The sequence below is a fragment of the Portunus trituberculatus genome, chromosome 14 (assembly GCF_017591435.1).
Source record: "Portunus trituberculatus isolate SZX2019 chromosome 14, ASM1759143v1, whole genome shotgun sequence".
NCBI classification, from domain to species: Eukaryota; Metazoa; Arthropoda; class Malacostraca; order Decapoda; family Portunidae; genus Portunus; species Portunus trituberculatus.
In genome coordinates, this window is record NC_059268.1 from 10,184,184 (window position 1) to 10,204,183 (window position 20,000).

At 45.8% G+C, this 20,000-nt stretch overlaps 1 protein-coding gene across 2 annotated transcripts in view; it reads left to right on the plus strand.

Moving 5' to 3' along the window:
• LOC123503675 (T-box transcription factor TBX20-like) overlaps positions 1-20,000 on the plus strand; it is a 130,407-nt gene that overhangs the window by 100,940 nt on the left and 9,467 nt on the right. For both annotated transcript variants that reach the window (XM_045253634.1, XM_045253635.1), the window contains exons 3-6: positions 1,718-1,819; positions 3,892-4,063; positions 4,818-4,979; positions 12,875-12,951. In XM_045253634.1, the coding sequence (XP_045109569.1) occupies positions 1,718-1,819; positions 3,892-4,063; positions 4,818-4,979; positions 12,875-12,951 (513 nt within the window). The remainder of the gene's footprint in view (positions 1-1,717; positions 1,820-3,891; positions 4,064-4,817; positions 4,980-12,874; positions 12,952-20,000) is intronic.

Sequence of the window (20,000 nt, forward strand, 5' to 3'; positions counted from 1 at the left end):
CTATATCTCTTTCTTTTCTCCCCTTATCCATTCCTCCTTCAATTATTCCACCCTCATTTCCTATGTTTCTATTCCTCATCCATTTATCCCTCAATGCCAGTTTCCCTCAGTTCCTACCTCCATCTCTCTATCCTCCATCCATTTTCTGCATTCTCTTCTGTATCTCTTCTTTTTTTCCCTTTATCCATTCCTCCTTCAATTATTCCACCCTCATTTCCTCTGTTTCTATCCCTCATCCATCTATCCCTAAATGCCAGTTATCCTAAGTCCCCACCTCCATCCATGCCTTATTCCCTTCATCCCTCCCTCCCTCTATCCCTCCACCATCACTCACACCACATCTCCTTCCGAGTCTCATCTCCTAAACATTGACATCGTGCAGTGCGATTTCACTCTCTTCTCCTTATGCGCGAGGCGTTACTTTACGAGGCCGTCTGGCGGTGCAACGACGTGGTTAGACGTACGCAAACTGCCTCCAGGCCATCCCCTCACGGCGTAAACTACCGTGCTCGCCTCACAGCCACGGCACCTCTTTTTATATGACCCCCTCGTACTCAATGCTAATTCGTCTCAGTGTGGGAGGATGGGAGGATGGGAAGAGTGGTGGTGGTGGTGGTGGTGGTGTAAGTTAAGTAATACGTTAGAGAAGGGAGAAGAAAATTTCATGTTATCTATAGTGAAATGTATAGATGCTTGTAGAGAAAACGGACTCACTCACTCTCTCTCTCTCTCTCTCTCTCTCTCTCTCTCTCTCTGAAAATATGAACAAGGAATTATCTAGAAAAAAGGAGAAAGTAAAAAGTAATGACAGAGAATAAGACAAAAAATAGCAAGACTACACGAAAGAATTTGCAGAAAAGAAGGAGAGAGAGAGAGAGAGAGAGAGAGAGAGAGAGAGAGAGAGAGAGAGAGAGAGAGAGAGAGAGAGAGAGAGCTGGATACGAGAGCGAGGGCAGGAGGAGGGGGGGTAGGAAGTGAGATAGACGAAGGAGGAAGGGAGGGAGGGAGGAAGGGAAGGAGAGAGGATGAGGAGGGAAGATATTGTAGCGGCTGCAGAAGGAGGGAGAGAGAGAGAGGGGTGGTTGGGAGAGGAGAGACGGGGAGAGGGGAGGAAAGGGAGGGGAGAGCGGGAGGGGAGTAGGAGGCGCTTAAAGGCCACGATCTCCCCTCGGCCTGAGTTACGATCCCTCATTACCTTCCTCACGTTGCCTAGAGATGAGGGGACGAAACCCAGGTGAGAGAGAGAGAGAGAGAGAGAGAGAGAGAGAGAGAGAGAGAGAGAGAGAGAGAGAGAGAGTCTTTCGGGTAAAAACTTGTTGAGGTTGCTGGTGTCTGAAGAGGAAAGGAAGGAGGAAGGGTAGTAGTAGTAGGAGGAGGGAGGAGGAGGAGGAGGAGGAGGAGGAGGAGGAGGAGGAGGAGGAGGAGGAGGAGGAATGAGACAGTGGATGGTGGAGGAAAAGAAGGATGGTTGGAGAGGAGAGAGAGAGAGAGAGAGAGAGAGAGAGAGAGAGAGAGAGAGAGAGAGAGAGAGAGAGAGAGAGAGAGAGAATAAAGTAAATGAAAAAAAAGTAAATCAAAATGGCAATAATCACCATCAACAACAACAACAACACACACACACACACACACACACCTCTAACCACAAAGCATATCCTACACTCCTAAATTCCTGTGTTGATATAAAAAAAATGACCGTGCGAATTCCCTTCTCCTGCAGGCGGATGTTCCCTACAGTGCGGGCGTCGTTCACGGGTCTGAGGAGCGAGGAGCGGTACCTGGTGCTGCTGGATATTGTGCCCGTCGACAATAAGAGATACAGGTAAGTGGTGTCAAGAAATACAGGTGTAGCGCTCACAGGTGAGTGCAATGTTCCCCAATAAGAGATACAGGTGAAAGAAGTGTCCCTCATTAAAAAAAATAGTGGTGTAGCGTTCACAGGTGAGTACATGGTTAAGAATACAGGTGCAGTGTCCACAGGTTAGTGTACTGTTCCCCAATAAGAGATGGAGGTGAAAACAGTGTCCCTAATTAAGAAATGAAGGTGTAGCGTTCACATAAAGGTAAGTTCTGTTTCATGTAGGAATGGCACAGGCAAAGAGCAACAAAATTACATAAAAGGCGTTACCAATCTAGACATACAGGTGAAAGCAACGTTACTAGTCAAGGCACACAGGTGAAAGCAGCGTTACCAATCAAGACACACAGGTGAATGCAGCGTTACCAATCAAGATACACAGGTAAATGCAGCGTTAGCGTTACCACATCAATGAGCATACAGTCAAGACATACAGGTGAATGCAGCATTACCAGTCAAGACACAGGTGAATGCAGCGTTACCAGTCAAGACACACAGGTGAAAGCAGCGTTACCAGTCAAGACACACAGGTGAATGCAGCGTTACCAGTCAAGACACACAGGTGAATGCAGCGTTACCAATCAAGACACACAGGTGAAAGCAGCGTTACCAATCAAGACATACAGGTGAATGCAGCGTTACCAATCAAGACACACAGGTTAAAGCAACGCAATAGTTAACCAGTACTTGCAATCATTCATACCTTTCACTGGTAAACTCTGGAACTCCCTAACTGCTTCTGTATTTCCGTCTTCCTACGACTTAACTTCTTTTAAGAGGGAGGTATCTAGACATTTGCTCCCTAATTTTGGCTTACTGTACTTATCCTTTAGAGAACCAGCACCCAAGTGGCCATTTTTTTTTAATATTGTGTTGCCTTGGGCTGGCCTTCTCCTGCATAAAAAAAAAGGCGTTACCAGTCAAGACAGGTGAATACAGTGTTATGAATCAAAACATACACGTGAGAGCAGCGTTATCAGTCAGAACAATGCAGCGTTACCAGTCAAGACATATAGGTTAATGCAGCGTTACCAGTCAAGAGATAGAGGTGAAAGCAGCGTTACTTGACTGCTGATAACTACAGTACATACAACACAACATCGCATACTACATACTCCCACTCATTCACGATACGGTACACGGAAGTACAAAAATGACTATGCAAATCCATCACCTGCTATCGAGGGGAATGATATTGTAAACAAATTGACACATCGACTTGCCTGTTAACTGTCCGGCGTAAGCAATAAGTGAGGAATCGATGCCACGTGTAGCTCAGAGTGGGTGCAGGTGAAGTATGAAGTGAAGCGGACAGGCGTGAATGGATCGAGAGCTTTGTTATGTCACGTAGATTTCTTTGTTTTAGTCACTCTTTGTGTGTGTGTGTGTGTGTGTGTGTGTGTGTGTGTGTGTGTGTGTGTGTGTGTGTGTGTGTGTGTGTGTGTGTGTGTGTGTGTGTGTAATGATGATAATGATAACAAAATAATAAGTATACAATAAGTGTTAGAGAGAGAGAGCGAGAGAGCGAGAGAGCGAGAGCGAGAGAGAGAGAGAGAGAGAGAGAGAGAGAGAGAGAGAGAGAGAGAGAGAGAGAGAGAGTATACAGCACGCCCACACTGACTTGCAGATACGTCAAAGGCGCCCACACTGCCATAACGGCTTCCTCTGCAGGTGTGCACGTGGCCCTCAGGTGCAGTGGCGTAACACCCACACAGGTGGCCACAGACTGACAGGTATAGCAGGATGCATAGCCGCTGTGCTACATACTGCACGTGGGTACTTCACTGATACACCGATACTCGAGAACAAACTTAGGCTGTGTTAGACAGGTACAATTATAGGGAATAACAAATGTGATCCGATGGGTTTATATTGATGAAAGCACAATATTCATAAGAAATCAACAGTGCATAACCGTTTGTATAATGCAGCTAGAAATAAACACGCATATAGTGGGAGAGCATGAGATCCCCACATCCCATCAAGCCTCACACAAGCCTAGGTATCGCACTCACCACCAGCCTTGCCCCCCACAGGTACGCGTATCACCGGTCGTCGTGGTTGGTGGCGGGCAAGGCTGACCCGCCGCCTCCTTACCGCCTCTACACCCACCCAGACTCGCCCTACACCGGGGACCAACTTAAGAAGCAGATTGTCACCTTCGAGAAACTCAAGCTTACCAACAACGAGATGGACAAACATGGCCACGTAAGTAAATCCTCGTTCTGGACCTTCCCATGCTTTAATTTTAGGGATGATTGATACATCTACGAAAGGTTAGGATGAAAGCATGTCAGATTTTCAAAGACGGATATCTGGTGTTGCCATAAGAACATAAAGGAAGGTGCAAAAAGTCACTTGCTCGACACCTACCTTCGTGTGTGTTTAAATGCTAGAATAGGTTAGATTCTCAATTAAGGAAGTTGTAATCTCTGTTACCATATATATATCAAACAAACATTCGCGTCTTTACATCATTCTACCATCAAGTAACACGTTTATCTCTCACTTCCCTGGCCACCTACACATCGTATAACACGTCCAAACTTAATTCCTCTTCCCAGTACCACGTTTATCTCTCACCTCCCTGGCCTCCTATACACATCCTAACTCATCCCAGAACTCTACCCTTTCCCAGTGCTACGTTCATCTCTCATGCACTCTGTGGCCTCCTATATCACCACACGTACTTATATTCTTCCAATTTCCACGTTCATCTCTCATCACCTAGTTTCCCATATCCTCACCACACGTTCCTGTATTCTTCCCCTTCCCAATGCCACGTTTATCTCTCATTGCTTGGTTCCTTTATCCCCACCACACGTTCTCGCATTCTTCCCCTTCTCAGCACCACGTTCATCTCTCATTGCTTGGTTTCCTATACCCCCACCACACGTTCCTGTATTCTTCCCTTTCCCGGTGCCACGTTAATTTCTCATCATCTGGTTTCGTGCTCCCATAGATCGTGCTCAACTCAATGCACCGCTACCAGCCAAGGATACATTTGGTGAGGCGGCAGGACGCTGGTCAGGGCCCCATCTCAGACCTTGACTTGGAGGACCATAAGACCTTTATCTTCCCGGAGACTGTCTTCACTGCCGTCACCGCCTACCAGAACCAGCTTGTGAGTACTGATTGACTATTGACTTGTGTTGGTTTGAACCGTTGTCATTAACATTTTGATTTCTTGTATGGACACGTTTTTATTGCTCTCTGAAATGACTGATCGGGTTTTCATGCCTGTTTTTCCTAATGACGGTGAAGAGTCTTTGTTAAACTATCGCTGTAATCATGAAAACTATCTTGAAAAGTGTAGTAACTTACACCACAACAACCATCACCATCACTACTATCACCATCAAGAATACTATTACATATAACCACAACCACCACCACCACCACCACCACCAATGCTAACCCTTCCCTCTCCAAAACCATTACTATAACACATCCCAAGCACCACCACCACCACCACCACCAGCACCTAACCAACCACAAAGGCATAACCCATCTCTCACTTTCCATGCCACACACACACACACACACACACACACACACACACACACACACACACACACACACACAGGTACCCGAGCAAAAAACAGACGCACCCACAATGATTAAGTTATTCCTCGCCCACTGGGAAATCTCTCTACATTATTCCAATTCGCCGACTGTGTCATTGAACGGCCGCTGTCAAACGCCGCGACGCGTAATTGACAGAATTGGAATTAGTTGGATTAAAACACCAAGTCGACGAGCGGCATGGAATCAGTGTCTGGCTTTGATACGTCGAATATCCGTGTGTGTGTGTGTGTGTGTGTGTGTGTGTGTGTGTGTATGGATGCGTTTCAGAGAGGACTTTTTTAGACGTACTAAATCGATAGAGGTAGAAAAGGAAGTAAGGCAATAAAACTGTCGTTCAAGAAGGTCGAATGGAAATGGATGTCAGTTCTTCCATTTAGTCAATGTCTGTAAACAAGGCGCGGCACTCGGAAAGATATGAGAAAGAAGATTAATTCACTTTATAAACCGCCTCCACACACACACACACACACACACACACACACACACACATTATATCTCCATCTTCCTGTATCAATCTTAAAACTAAACACAGAAGAAAGACATGAGATAATTCTGGTTCTGGTTATTATTTGAACATGTCTTATCATACGAACGCATTTAAGAACGAATTTCTATTATGAACTGTAACGAAAAGAGAAAACAGAAGATTGTGAACTACCGCACGTCTTTCTTTGTGTTTTTTATTCCAATAGAAAACACGAAAACCAAAAAGGACGCAGTGTGCATTTCTAAATCTATATCTTTCATAATGATTTTCGCTAACCACTATTCAAGCTCAAATGATTATAGAGTTTGTCTTTTTCTTTATTCTTATTTCTTATGACACTACACACTCCGCCATAACACCAAATATCAAAGGATTCCATGCATGTTCACTGAATAACTAAAAAAAAACTCGTAATCTCAACGTCAAACACGATGCTACACCACAACTAAATACCACAAGTACTCCGGAACACAACACCACTGCAGTCCCACAATACACCACTGCTACACCACAATCACCACTGCCACAACTGCACCACGCTCTATGTACGACGAAACACCCTACCATAACCGTCACTACCACTACACCACCACCACCACCAGCATCACCGAGGCAGCCACACAACCACCCCGCAGTCCGTCACACCACCACCACCACCACCACCACTAGCTCGCCAAACAGCAGGGATGAAAGATCGCTCCAATCAATACGGCGGCTGTGTGTGTGTGTGTGTGTGTGTGTGTGTGTGTGTGTGTGTGTGTGTGTGTGTGTGTGTGTGTGATTACTTTTTGTACCTTTGCTTTATATGTGGATCTAAAAACAGGAAATGAAAAGCGAATAAAAAGAAATGAATAGAAAATGTAGGAAAAAGGAAAATAAATCCCAAGATAATAGAACCACAGCCAATAATAACTCAACACTATTTAATACCCCTCACCGTAACCTGCACTCCTCGTTCCCACCAGCAACACTTCTCATATTTCCCTTACCCTACCTACCTCACTATTGTCCTGCAGTCACCTAGAATCCACACCAACAACATTAACAACAACAACACACTCACAGCCCCTACCACCTCCCCATCACCCCAGCCACTAAGCCACCCTCACACCATGCACCCCTCCTCTCCTCCCCATCTACACTTCCTTCCAGCATCCCTCCCCCTTCCCCACCCGATACCTATCACAACCTGCCTCAATGCCTTCAGAAGTATTTATCTTTCACCCGACGCGGTAAACATCCCCGTCAGAGCAGATATGACAGGAGCCTCCCAGCCGCCATTACGTCCCATTCAGCGTGTATCTCCGGCCCATTGACGCCGCAGGAGCCGCCCGACGCAGGGGACGCCCGGCCTGACGCGCAGACCCGATTTGTTTGACAGCGAGAGTGGCTGTTGTGGCGACGGGTAGCTTGTTACGGGGCCGCCTTGTGTGACTCGTTCAGGGTGTTGGGGAAGTGAAAAGGAGATGAGGAGTGAAGGCAAACAAGGAGGGAAGTAATGAGGGAATGAGGAGAGAAGGTAAGCAGGAAGGAAAATAAGAGATGGAATGAACGAGGAACAATGTAGGAAAGGAAGGAATGAAGACAGGAGACAAGAAATTAGGGAATGAAAAGAGGAGGTGAGCAAAGAGGGAAGTAAGGAAAATAAAAGAGAATGAAGGTAATAAGTAAGAACAATGAAGACAAAAAATTGAAGAATGACAAGGAATGCAGAGTATGAAGGAATGAGGAGAGGAGGAAAGGGGGCAAGGAAGTAGAGATGAAAAGACGGAAGTAAGGAATAAATGAGAAATGAAGAGAGAAATAAGGAATGAAGAGAGAGAAAGAGAGAGAGAGAAGGAAGCCAGGAATGGGAAACAGAGATGATAAAGGAAGAATAAGGAGAGGGAAGCAACAAATGAATGTGTGGAAGATAAAAAAAAGAAAGAAAAATTACGGATAAATGATTGGAGAGGAGAAAACCAGAAAAAATAATATTGATAGAAAAATTAAGAAGGGATGAAGAGCAAAGTGATAGATATTGGATCGTATTCTTCCGTGCTTCACCTTCACTATTTCAAAAGGCTTTATTTAAATTTACGCGGTTTTTCAAAAGTGTTTTTACGGTCCCAGAGGCAGATTGACAAGATTTCTATATCATTAACAGGAGAAACACTCTAAAGAACTCCGCTAATCATCTCTGTGGCCTTGGAAAATATAGTCGTAGAGAGAGAGAGAGAGAGAGAGAGAGAGAGAGAGAGAGAGAGAGAGAGAGAGAGAGAGAGAGAGAGAGAGAGAGAGAGAGAGAGAGAGAGAGAGAGAGAGAGAGAGAGAGAGAGAGAGAGAGAGAGCGTTGAGTACACTTTCCCCTGGTTCCACATTGTCACCTGAGGAAACGAGGTCACAGAGGAACAAGGTGTCTCATTCGTGGAGTCCTCTAATGTTCTTCTTCAGGCGAGTTCGTTTCCTGAAGGCGGGCAGGCAACATCACTAAGCTTCACTGTTGCCATTACTACTGAGGTAAAATTAGAGTGCAGTGTTGGTTTTCACTTGCTCTGGAGATGGTAATGTATTGGAAATGCCGTGAATTATTCTTGGTATTGGTAGGTATTGAGTGATTTTGATTTTGTTTTCTCTCTCTCTCTCTCTCTCTCTCTCTCTCTCTCTCTCTCTCTCTCTCTCTCTCTCTCTCTCTCTCTCTCTCTCTCTCTCTCTCGACGCCTTTTACGAGGATCTTCACGAGGGCAAGCCACACACAGGTAATCACTTCATTAACACGCCTTTGACGCCACTATACCACCTGGGACACGCCACGAAAAAGATACCCACACACACACACACACACACACCTCACTCCCCTTAATCTGACAGACGAACAGATAACCGCAAGGGTGTCGTCTCGTCTCCCGGCAGCTGCTAACGCCGCCCAGTTGTGCTATGTTTGTCTATGCAAATATTAATTACCCTGAATTAATTACGCTCTTTTCAATGCCCTTTTATAACCCGCAACAGGCAAATACCGCTTGATAGGTAGAGAGGAAGGGAAGAGAAAGAGGAGCAGGAGGAGGAGGAGGAGGAGGAGGAGGAGGAGGAGGAGGAAGATGAGAGGGAGGAGGGTACAGCAGTTCGTCTGAGTTTGTTTATGCAAAGTGGTTTAGGTTAGTTCCCCTTTCCCCTTCTACCTCCTCCCCCCATTCTCCTCCTCCGCCTCTCCCTCTCCCTTATACCTTGCCGGACACGCGCGCATAGTCAAGGGAGGGAAGGGGAGATCATTGTATACGCGTGTGGTGTGGCAGTTTTTCCCCTCAACCCCTCAACCCTTTACCCTCATCAGATGGTCGCCTAAAAAGCATCCAAGCCTCCTCCACGTGTCACCCAACGGTATTCGATTCCCTAAACTATAACAAGCTGGAGCTACTTTCATCCAACAGCAGTTTTAGATCACAAGAAACCACTAAGTTTTTATTCTTTTATTCCATCAACTTCTTCTCTAGGTCGTGTTTTTCTTCGACCCTATCCTTTTGTGTCTCTGTCCCCGTGTCCTTCAGTTCTAGTCCTCTCACTCTGGCTAATTCAAGTGTCCGGCTTTATCTTGTCCAGTATCGCGTACAAACAGAGGAGGCGAGAGGAGGCATGCAAACGTCTTCCTGGGCTCCTTATTCGGTTGCTAATTAGCGTACAGGTGATCAGGAAGTGGCGCCGCCGAGTCGTGATAGTATAATCAAGGAACTAACTGATATTATACAGATTTCAAGGCGATTTTTAGTGTGTGTGTGTGTGTGTGTGTGTGTGTGTGTGTGTGTGTGTGTGTGTGTGTGTGTGTGTGTGTGTTGACGCTGTAGTAACGTGCTCGCTAAAACCTGAGTCCGTCTTAGCATATCTGCGCTGCACTTCTACAACTTTGAAAAGGTTCACGTTGAAGGATACTTTTACGGTTCTAGTTCTAGTGACAGATTAACAATATTTCTACATAAATACTGGCCTAAATTAAGTGCACGGAAGAGTGTAGTGGAACAAGGGACAAGTGGCCGCCATACGGAACACTAACACCTACAGACACTTTCGCTAAATAAATGATTAAAGATTACCGCCCATTAAAAAACACTGACTGGTGGCTTAGGTGACCGCCGGCAACCCTCACACCTCCGTATTGTCATGGTAATGTGCGGCGGGTGGGGTGAAAGATGGGAGGGAGAGGGCAAGGGAGGAGGTGGTGGTAGTGGTGGTGGAAGTGTCGGCTTCTTTCTCTCTTATTTTCTCATTAAATCTTGCTTAACTCTCATGGTAATCAATATGTCAGTTTGTGTGTCTTTCATTTTCCTTTCAGTTCCTTGTTTCCGTCTGATGCTTAGTAGTCTTTTCTAGTGTGGATGATCCTTAATAGTGTGTGTGTGTGTGTGTGTGTGTGTGTGTGTGTGTGTGTGTGTGTGTGTGTGTGTGTGTGATCATTAGCAAATACAAATCAAGTGGTGTTCTCGGTTTTATTTTACTCTTGACACACTATACGTACACCATCATCACAACTCCTTCCTCTCGTCCAGTTCCCCCCACTCCACCTCACTCCCTCCACCCATCCCTACTGCACGTACTCCTCCCTCCTACCCCTTACCCAAACACCCGGCCACCAGCAGCCAGCCAACCACCTCACTGCCACTATCACAATCCCATCGAATTACCTTCCTTCAATCCCACTCCACCGCTGCTCCCGCCACTCCTCAACAGACGTAAGCCCCGCGCGGCAGCCCACCCACCACCACCACCCGCCTCCATTCCTGCACCACTCACTCGCCGGCCTCCACCTCCGCCCTCACCTTTGTCTCCTCCCCACGGCCTACGACATTCTCCACTTTCAGCCCCCTTCCCACCCATCCATATCCACCAAGCCACCACCCGCTACACAGCCAGACTCCACCACTTCCCACAATAACACTGCCACCCGCCCTTAGCCACACCTATATACAGTATGGAAACCATTCGTCCCCCGCCGCCGGTCATGCCGCCCGTATAGCGCAGCCACTTGCTCACTTTTTTTATGGAAAATACTCCGAAAGTGTTCGCTACATGCAACCCACACAGTGTTACATCTTGACAGCTCCAACTTCCTCCCAAGTGACAACTCAAGCACAGGCACTCACCATGTCCTGCAAGCCGCAGAGCAGAGGACCTGAGGGACACCACTACCACAGCAACCACAGTCACTATTACTGGAGGCAAGCCCAGACGGCTCCACACGAGGCAGACCAACCTCAGCGGAACGCTTTGGCATGGACGAGGCAGCAAGGTGGGCAGCCAGGAGCTGCAGGGAGAGGAGACACATTAACTAGATATGCGATGATGCCTTACCGTTAACTATGTAGACAGTAATAGTTATGGAAAAAAAAAAAGACAAGAAAAATATATTTTCAAGACGAAGTCCGCGCCGTCAGCAGAGTCCGGGTGAATGGTTCAGATCGTTCGAGACTTCTTGAAAGCGCTTCAAAGGTTTTAATACTCGTATATATGTAACATACACACACACGCCCACACATATAATATATATATATATATATATATATATATATATATATATATATATATATATATATATATATATATATATATATATATATATATATATATATATATATATATATATATATATATATATATATATATATATATATATATATATATATATACAGTGGCTAACCATGCCCTCCTTGGGGGAGCCAAACTGCCGGGACCATTATCGCCCCGGCCAATCCCAGGCTGCCTGGCGAGAAACTCCCGCTGAATACTTAATGAAAGCGCTCACCCCATTGGCTCCAGGTCGGCCAGAGATACGAACGCGGTGAATTGATTGGCTGATGCGTGAATCAGACGTGTAATGTATCGAGCCGCTGCGCCAATCACACCTCGCAAATGGATTAAATGACAGACTGGTGGCACTAGTTATGATGGTGTGCTGTGACCGCGGCGTGGCGGGTGTAGTTGCATAGTACGTAGTAGTAGTAGTAGTAGTAGTAGTAGTGGTGGTTGTTGTTGTTGTTGCAGCAGTAACAGTAGTTATTGTTATTATTATTGTTGTTGTTGCTGTTGTTGTTGATAGTGGTAGTAGTAGTAGTAGTAGTAGTAGTAGTAGTAGTAGTAGTAGTAGTAGTAGTAGTAGTAGTAGTAGTAGTAGTAGTAGTAGTAGTAGTAGTAGCTGCTGCTGCTGCTGTTGTTGTTGTTACTGTTGTTTGCTGTTAGTTGTAGTAGTAGTAGTAGTAATAGCAGTAGTAACAAGACTTATTGTGGTGACGGTGCAGACAGCAGTAGTGGTGGTGGTGGCGGCAGCAGGAAGGTGACATGACGTGGAGACAATGAACACTCACAACAACCGTAACACAACATCTTTCACTCTTCTAACGGAAAGAAATATAAAGAAGTAACAAGGAAGAGAAAAAAAAATAACCTGAGAGAGAGAGAGAGAGAGAGAGAGAGAGAGAGAGAGAGAGAGAGAGAGAGAGAGAGAGAGAGACAAAAGAAGATCGGATTCACGAACAGAAACCGAAAAAAAGAAGGGTAACAAGTAAAGACGTTGTATTTTGGGAAGCGATCGCTGTGGAGAGAGACAAAGTGGTTTTCCTCGCTCACGGGAAACGATAACTTACGAGCGGCAAGTGACTCGTTGTGTTCGGGTCGCGCTCCGGTCGTTAGTCGGATCATTACTGCTGATTATCAATGACCATGTTTTTCTTTATTCATGGTCGATTCAATTTCCTCTTCGTCCGTCTGACACTCCCTCCTACTTCCACTCTCTCTCTCTCTCTCTCTCTCTTTACTACTCTATATAATTATTCATCACTCCCCTTGCCATCCCTCTCCTCCCTTCCTCATCCCCTGGTCATTCCTCTCCCTCTCTCTCCCTCTGTCTCTCTCTTCCCCTCAGCGACCCCTCGCACTTGCCCTAATACTAACAACGCCCTCTTTCTCGCCCCGCACAGATCACTAAACTCAAGATCGACAGTAATCCGTTCGCTAAGGGCTTCAGGGACTCCTCCAGACTCACAGACTTCGAGAGGTAAGAGGAAATAACGGTGTTGGTGTTCCCTCTCCTGTGTGTGTGTGTGTGTGTGTGTGTGTGTGTGTGTGTGTGTGTGTGTGTGTGTGTGAAATTTTGGGTCAATTGTTGTGGCCTAGAAGGAGATAAGCTGGCCAGGTTCAAGTACCAATCACCAATGTGGATGACGGATCAAACGTGCATGAAGAGGGAATTTAATACTACTACTACAGTACGTGTGTGTGTGTGTGTGTGTGTGTGTGTGTGTGTGTGTGTTAAGGGGGGTAGGGGGAAGATAGGTAGGTTAGGTATTGGTTTCTGTTGATATGGGATGACAGTATATTAAACCTTATTGAATTTCTCTCTCTCTCTCTCTCTCTCTCTCTCTCTCTCTCTCTCTCTCTCTCTCGTTAATACGTGGTGAAATACTGCATGATGGGTACCTGGAGGCTTCTCTTTATCTCACGGGCTGGGTGCTCATCCCCCGTGGGAACCCTTACATTACTCCTTGATTTATATCGCCACGGATGGACGGGATGGTAATGGGGTGATGGGGTGGGAGGGACCATGGCAGACAGACAGGGTAGACAGGGTAGGCAGGGCGGGCATGGTAAGCAGAGTGTATTCTTATCCCTTTTATTCTTCTTCACAAGTACAAAGTCATCGTTACTGTTATAAGTTCTCTGGTTTCAGTGTTCTCTATAGTCAGCCTCCTTCTCCTCTTCCTTCTTTGCACGTTTCCTGTTTTGGCGCGACTTAATGGTTGCGGAAAGTGCACTTCTGTCGGCAAGTGTTCTGGGGAGAGGAGGAAGGAAGGCGGGAAAGAAGGGAGGGAAGGAAAAAGGGAGACAGGAAAGGAAGAAAGGAAAGAAAGGTGAAAGTTGAAAGTAATGAGATGAACCGGAGGAAAGGAAACGGGGATGTGGGACAGATGTGGAGAGAGAGAGAGAGAGAGAGAGAGAGAGAGAGAGAGAGAGAGAGAGAGAGAGAGAGAGAGAGAGAGAGAGAGAGAAGGGGGGTTGGGATCAATGGTGTGGCTTTGGTTGGGGCATATTTCTCACTCTCTCTTTTTTTTCCCTGTTCAGATTACACCGTATAGACACAAACTGTAATTACACACACACACACACACACACACACACACACACACACACACACACACATACGCACACACGCGCGGCACATACACCAGCTGACATGTCATTTGACCTCCATGGTTCATACCGCGTAAGAGAGAGAGAGAGAGAGAGAGAGTTGGTGGATGGTGGCGGCGGTGCATGCAGCTGCCAACAATAAAATTTTCGCACTATAAACCCGCGCTATATTACATGTAAAGCAATAGCGATCATTTCCCTGGCAAAATTTATGCAGATTATGAGAGCAGCAATAATTATGTGAGTAGTAACGCTCTCAATAAATCGGACCCCCAACTATACAATAAATATCCGGAGTGACAATTTAGTTATCAATATGCTCGTGAAAACTGAACAGGTAATTATAACTGCATTTACATGTCATCGTAAACAGGGACGAGCCTCTATCACCACCCCCTGTATGGCGGCGGGAGTGTATGGCACTATATACTCGCCGCTTTATGGGCTCCGTGTGTGTGTGTGTGTGTGTGCGTGTGTGTGTGTGGTAGTGAACGCCTGACCTGATGTAGTAGCCGCGACTACAGCGAGGGAGAGAGGAGGAGAGAGGTGGTTGGCTGGAGGGGAGAGGCTGGGAGAGGTGGGACGAGTAGGGGAGGGAGGAACCATGGCGCTGAAACTGTATAATTGAACGTGTATCCTCCGGGGGGATGTACACCACGGTGGCAGGATATAGATAGCCCTGTAGATATGGGTACTGTATATGCATCACTATATATAGCAGGGTGTGGCTGTGGCTGGCTGGCTGACTGGCTGGCTGGCTGTGTGGCTGTGTGTGTGCTGTGTTGGCTGGCTGGCATTGTACACTACATAACCAGGCGTGTGTATAGCAGCGGCCAATATGGGACAGAGAGCGGCTGATCCTGCATAATGTCACTGCATAGATGACACTACATAACTAAAGGCGAGTGGTTCATACGAGGCTCCGGTACGCTGCTTTGCTTAGGTTCGGTTGGGTTCGGCTTGGTTCGGTTGATCTGGGTTTGGTTGGGTTTAGTTGAGTGTAATTGGGTTGAGTTTGGTTTGATTCTGTTTGGTTTGGTGAGGAGCTGATCACCGACGACTGATAAGGAGATGGACAGACAGTACCAGTGAATTAAGGCAGTGCATTTGAGACACAAGCGTGGATAATGTAAACAGTAGTAGTAGAAGCAGTAGTAGTAATAGTAGCAGTAGTACGTAGTAGTAATAGTAGTAGTAGTAGTAGTAGTAGTAGTAGTAGTAGTAGTAGTAGTAGTAGTCGTAGTAGTGATACAAGAATTACTATCACCATAATTACAAAAACAGATTAATTAACAGAATGACTAAACGAATCCAGCGTGTGAGAGCATGGCGAGGAGAGAAGGCTAACTAAGATAATCTAGATAACATCCGTCACACTTACGATGGACGTGGTTGGAGGAAAAGACAGGAAGGAAGCCAGGAAATGAAAAAAAAGAGTGAAAAAGTAGAAAAAAAAGATACGAAAAAAATGTTAGAAATAGTATGGTAGTTAGTCACCTTATGATGCGAGGAGGAGGAGGAGGAGGAGGAGGAGGAGGAGGAGGAGGAGGAGGAGGAGGAGGAGGAGGAGGTGGGGAGAGAAGTTGTGACGAGGCGTAAATTCAAGAAAAAAATATAGAAAAAAACTTTCATTTCACTATTTTTTCTTATGGACTAATTACACGTCTCTCTCTCTCTCTCTCTCTCTCTCTCTCTCTCTCTCTCTCTCTCTCTCTGCCACCCTTGTCACCAATCCATCTCTCCATTCTTCCTTCCTTCCTTCCTTTCTCCTTATCCTCCTCCCACCTCTCTCTTTATCTCCCTCTCCTTCCCCTCTCCTCCTCCCCTCATGACTGCCAACAACTGTCCTCGACCCGCGGCGACCTCGACACTTCCCCTCAGACCACCCTGGTAAACGAGGGGAATAAGGGAGGGAGGGAGGGAGGGAAGGAAGAAGGAAGGAGTGAATGATGGATGGAGGTAACATTTTTCCCATAAGGAGTTTGTGGTAATGAAATGGAAAGAGAAATGGAATAAAAAAGGGGCCAGAGAGAGAGAGAGAGAGAGTAATATAATGTAGCACTCATGATCAAAACGCATTACATATACACACAGTTTCCTTTACATTACTATCATCATAACCATCACCTCTTCCTTCCTCCCTTGCACCCTTCCCTGTCAACCCTCCTCCCCCTCACTCACGCAGCCACTCAGTCGTAACACGGACACCCGCACTTCGTAGCACCAATGCGCAAAAACAGGCGAAATAGAGAGAGACAGACGGAGACAACACACAAAAAAGAACTGAGACACATAACTTAAACACAAACCGGGGAAAATATTACGCTGTTACAATTGGACGAGGATGAAAGAGATGAGGTGGGCGTAACAGACTCGCTGCGTTGGTGACAAAGCTCCGCCCATCTCATCCTATCCCCACTTCCTCCTCCTCCTCCTCCTCCTGCTGCTGCTGCTGCTCCCGCCTCGTCACTCCGTCATGGCGAGGGCGTGACGGGTGACGTGTCGTGGTTTCAGCTTCCACCCCCGGAGGTGTGAGGGTGGCGGCAGTTGTCACTTTGAGAGGGGAACAGGGCGAGGGGACACCCAAGACGCCAGCCTGGGTGAGGGGAGGGAAGAGGAGAGGAATGAGGGAAGGAAGTGAGAGGAAAAGAGAGGAAATAGTAAAGAAATTAAAGTGTAGGAAGGAAAGCAGAAAGGAAACGTGAAATAATGAGGAAAGGAATAACGGAAAGAAGGGGTGAAAAGTTAGAAAAAAAAGAATGATAAGGAAATATTGAGGAAGAAATTAAAGTATAGGAAATAAGGAATAACGGAAGTAAGGAAGTATGTGAGATAATGAAGGAGGGACAGAAGGAATGAAAATAAAGCATGAGAGAGGACTAGATAGATAGTTAGAGAAAATGAAGGAAGGAAATAGTGAGGAAGGAAATAGTGAGGTGGAATGGGAAACGGAAGTGAGAGCATGAAATATTAAAGTGAAAGGAAAAAAATAAGAAAAAGAAGAGGGAAAAGAGAGAAAGGGAGGTGCATGAAGAAGGAAAGCTTAGATGAAGAAGAAGGAGAAGACAACATAAGGAAAAGAGTAAAGGAGAGAAGAGGAGGGGAAAAAGAAGAGGAAGTGAACATAAGGAAGACGAGACAGAGGGAAACATAAGGCAAAGAAAAGAGGGAATAGTGAGGAAGGGAGGGGAAGTGATGGAGCAGCGGGTGATGGAGTGAGAAGGAGAAGGAGAAGGAGGAGGAGGAGGAGGAGGAGGAGGAGGAGGAGGAGGAGAGAGGAGGAAGCAGGAAGGACACGGTACAGTTTGAGAAGGAGATGAAGAGGAAAGCAGGTTTGAATACCACGTGACTTTTATTCATTCAGGAAATAACTTGGAAAACTTCATCTGCTTGTCTTGTTCATGTCTGTCTATCTGTCTGTCATGTCTGTCTGTCTGCCTTCCTTTCTTCCTCTTCTTCTTCTTCTCCTTCTCCTGCATTTTTTTCTTTATCTCTTCCTGTCAAACAACTGTCAGAGAGAGAGAGAGAGAGAGAGAGAGAGAGAGAGAGAGAGAGAGAGAGAGAGAGAGAGAGAGAGAGAGAGAGAGAGAGAGAGAGAGAGAGAGAGACTAAATGTGGGGAAAAAGGAGGAAGAGGAAGAGAAAGAAGAAAAGGAGGAAAACGGGGATGGAAGAAGAGAAACAGTAACAACACCATTAAAGCTAGTAACAGTAGTAGTAGTAGTAGTAGTAGTAGTAGTAGTAATAATAGTAGTAGTAGTAGTAGTAGTAGTAGTAGCCTAATTCGTTTGTTTATCGACGTATTAGTTATTCATATTTCATCACCTTATTCTATCTTTTATCTGTTTATTTATTCATTTTTTGGTTTACAAGACCTACATCAAAATTATTTCGGTAGTTTTTTCTTTACACAACTCTCTCTCTCTCTCTCTCTCTCTCTCTCTCTCTCTCTCTCTCTCTCTCTCTCTCTCTCTCTCTCTCTCTCTCTCTCTCTCTCTCTCTCTCTCGTCCACCGACAAATCTCATTATTAAAATACATCAAATTTTAAACACAACAAGAAGTCAATCAGGCAGTCGGAGGAGTAGGAACCAGACTAGGAGGAGGAGGAGGAGGAGGAGGAGGAGGAGGAGGAGGAGGAGGAGGAGGAGGAGGACAAGAGGAAGTGGTTGTCAGTCTGTCAGGCTTCTGTGCCATCATTACCCTCGACCGTCATTAGAGAGGAGTGGCAAGTGAGGCATCCGGGTGAGAGAGAGAGAGAGAGAGAGAGAGAGAGAGAGAGAGAGAGAGAGAGAGAGAGAGAGAGAGAGAGAGAGAGAGAGAGAGAGAGAGAGAGAGAGAGAGAGAGAGAGAGAGAGAGAGAGAGAGAGAGAGAAAGGCCCTTATCTTGAGAAGGGAGGGGTACTGACAAGAAGATCAGGGGAACAGGAAGGCTCAGGGAAGTAAAGGGTTTTAAAGGGAGCTGGATGACGCTAAGGGAGTGACAGGTTAAAGAGGGTAAGGGAACGACAGGTTAGGGTAAGGAAAGGGAATGGGAGGGGAAGAGGGAAGTGAGAGAGGGGGAGGACCTAAGTGCCTATACAAGATTCCTTCATAGAGAGAGAGAAAAGGGAGGGAGGGAAAGGAAAAAGGGAGTAAGAGGAGGGGATGTATGGAAAGGGAAAGACCTGCCATGGTTGTTTTCCCCTTGAGTAACGAAGGAGAGATGAATAGGGGAAAGAAGGGGGAGAGAAGAGGAGGAAGGGATATATGGAGGAACATGAAGAAAAGAACTTGAAAGAGGAGTGAAAGGAGGAAAGGAGTAAGGGACAGAAGAGGAGAATAAAGAAAAATAGGGACAGATGTGAAAAAGAGAGAAGTGGAAGCTGGTGAGAAAAGATAAGGAGAGAGGGAGAGAGAGAGGTGAGATTGATAAAATGAAGAGAGGACAGAAACTAAGGAAGGACAGAAAGAAAAGATAGAGAAGGCACTTAAATAACGAGAAGAGAATGACAAAAGAAAAAAAAAAACAGAATAAAGGAGATGAGAAGTGAAGAAAAGGAGTGATAGAGAAATGTGAGGAAGAACATGGATAAGAAAATATAGAACAGGAAACGAAATATGAAAAACCAAGAAAATATGGAGACTTACACCATCATTATCACCACCACCACCACCACCACCACCACCACCACCACCACCACTACCATCATCATATTAGCAAAGGAGAGAAAGATCAGTAGCGTCACTGGATGCACACACACACACACACACACACACACACACACACACACACACACACACACACACACACACACACACGTTTAGACAGTTTATGCCATTTATAGATAACAATAACGTCATAATCAGATGAAAAACAACAACAATTACAACAACAACAAATATTATAACAACAACAACAACAACAACATCAACCAATGCTCAAAATTTACAATCATGCTCACAACACCATATGCTCCTCTGCCACCCCTCCATCACCTCCTCTCTCCCTCTCTCCCTCCCTCCCTCCCTTCCTTTTCCCTTCTCTTCTTTCTTTCAATTCTTCCCTCCCTCTCTCCCTCCTCATTTCCTATCCTCTCTGTCCCTCCCTTCTGTGTTCCTTCTGTTTCTTTGTTTCCTTCTCTCTCTCTCTCTCTCTCTCTCTCTCTCTCTCTCTCTTATTCCTCTCGTTTATCACCTTCTCTTCTCATTTATTTTAGTCATTTCTTCTTTTCCTTCATTTCTTCACATAATCTTTCTCTATATCTAATTATCTCCTTTTCTCATCCATTTCTTTTTCCTTCCCTTCTTTTTTCCTTCTTTATTCAATCCCTCAGAATTTTCTCTCCTCTCCATCCATTCCCTGCATTCTACCTTCCACCTCTCTTATATACTCAACCCTCCTTCCTTCAAACCATCCTTCTCTCCATCTCTCCGCCC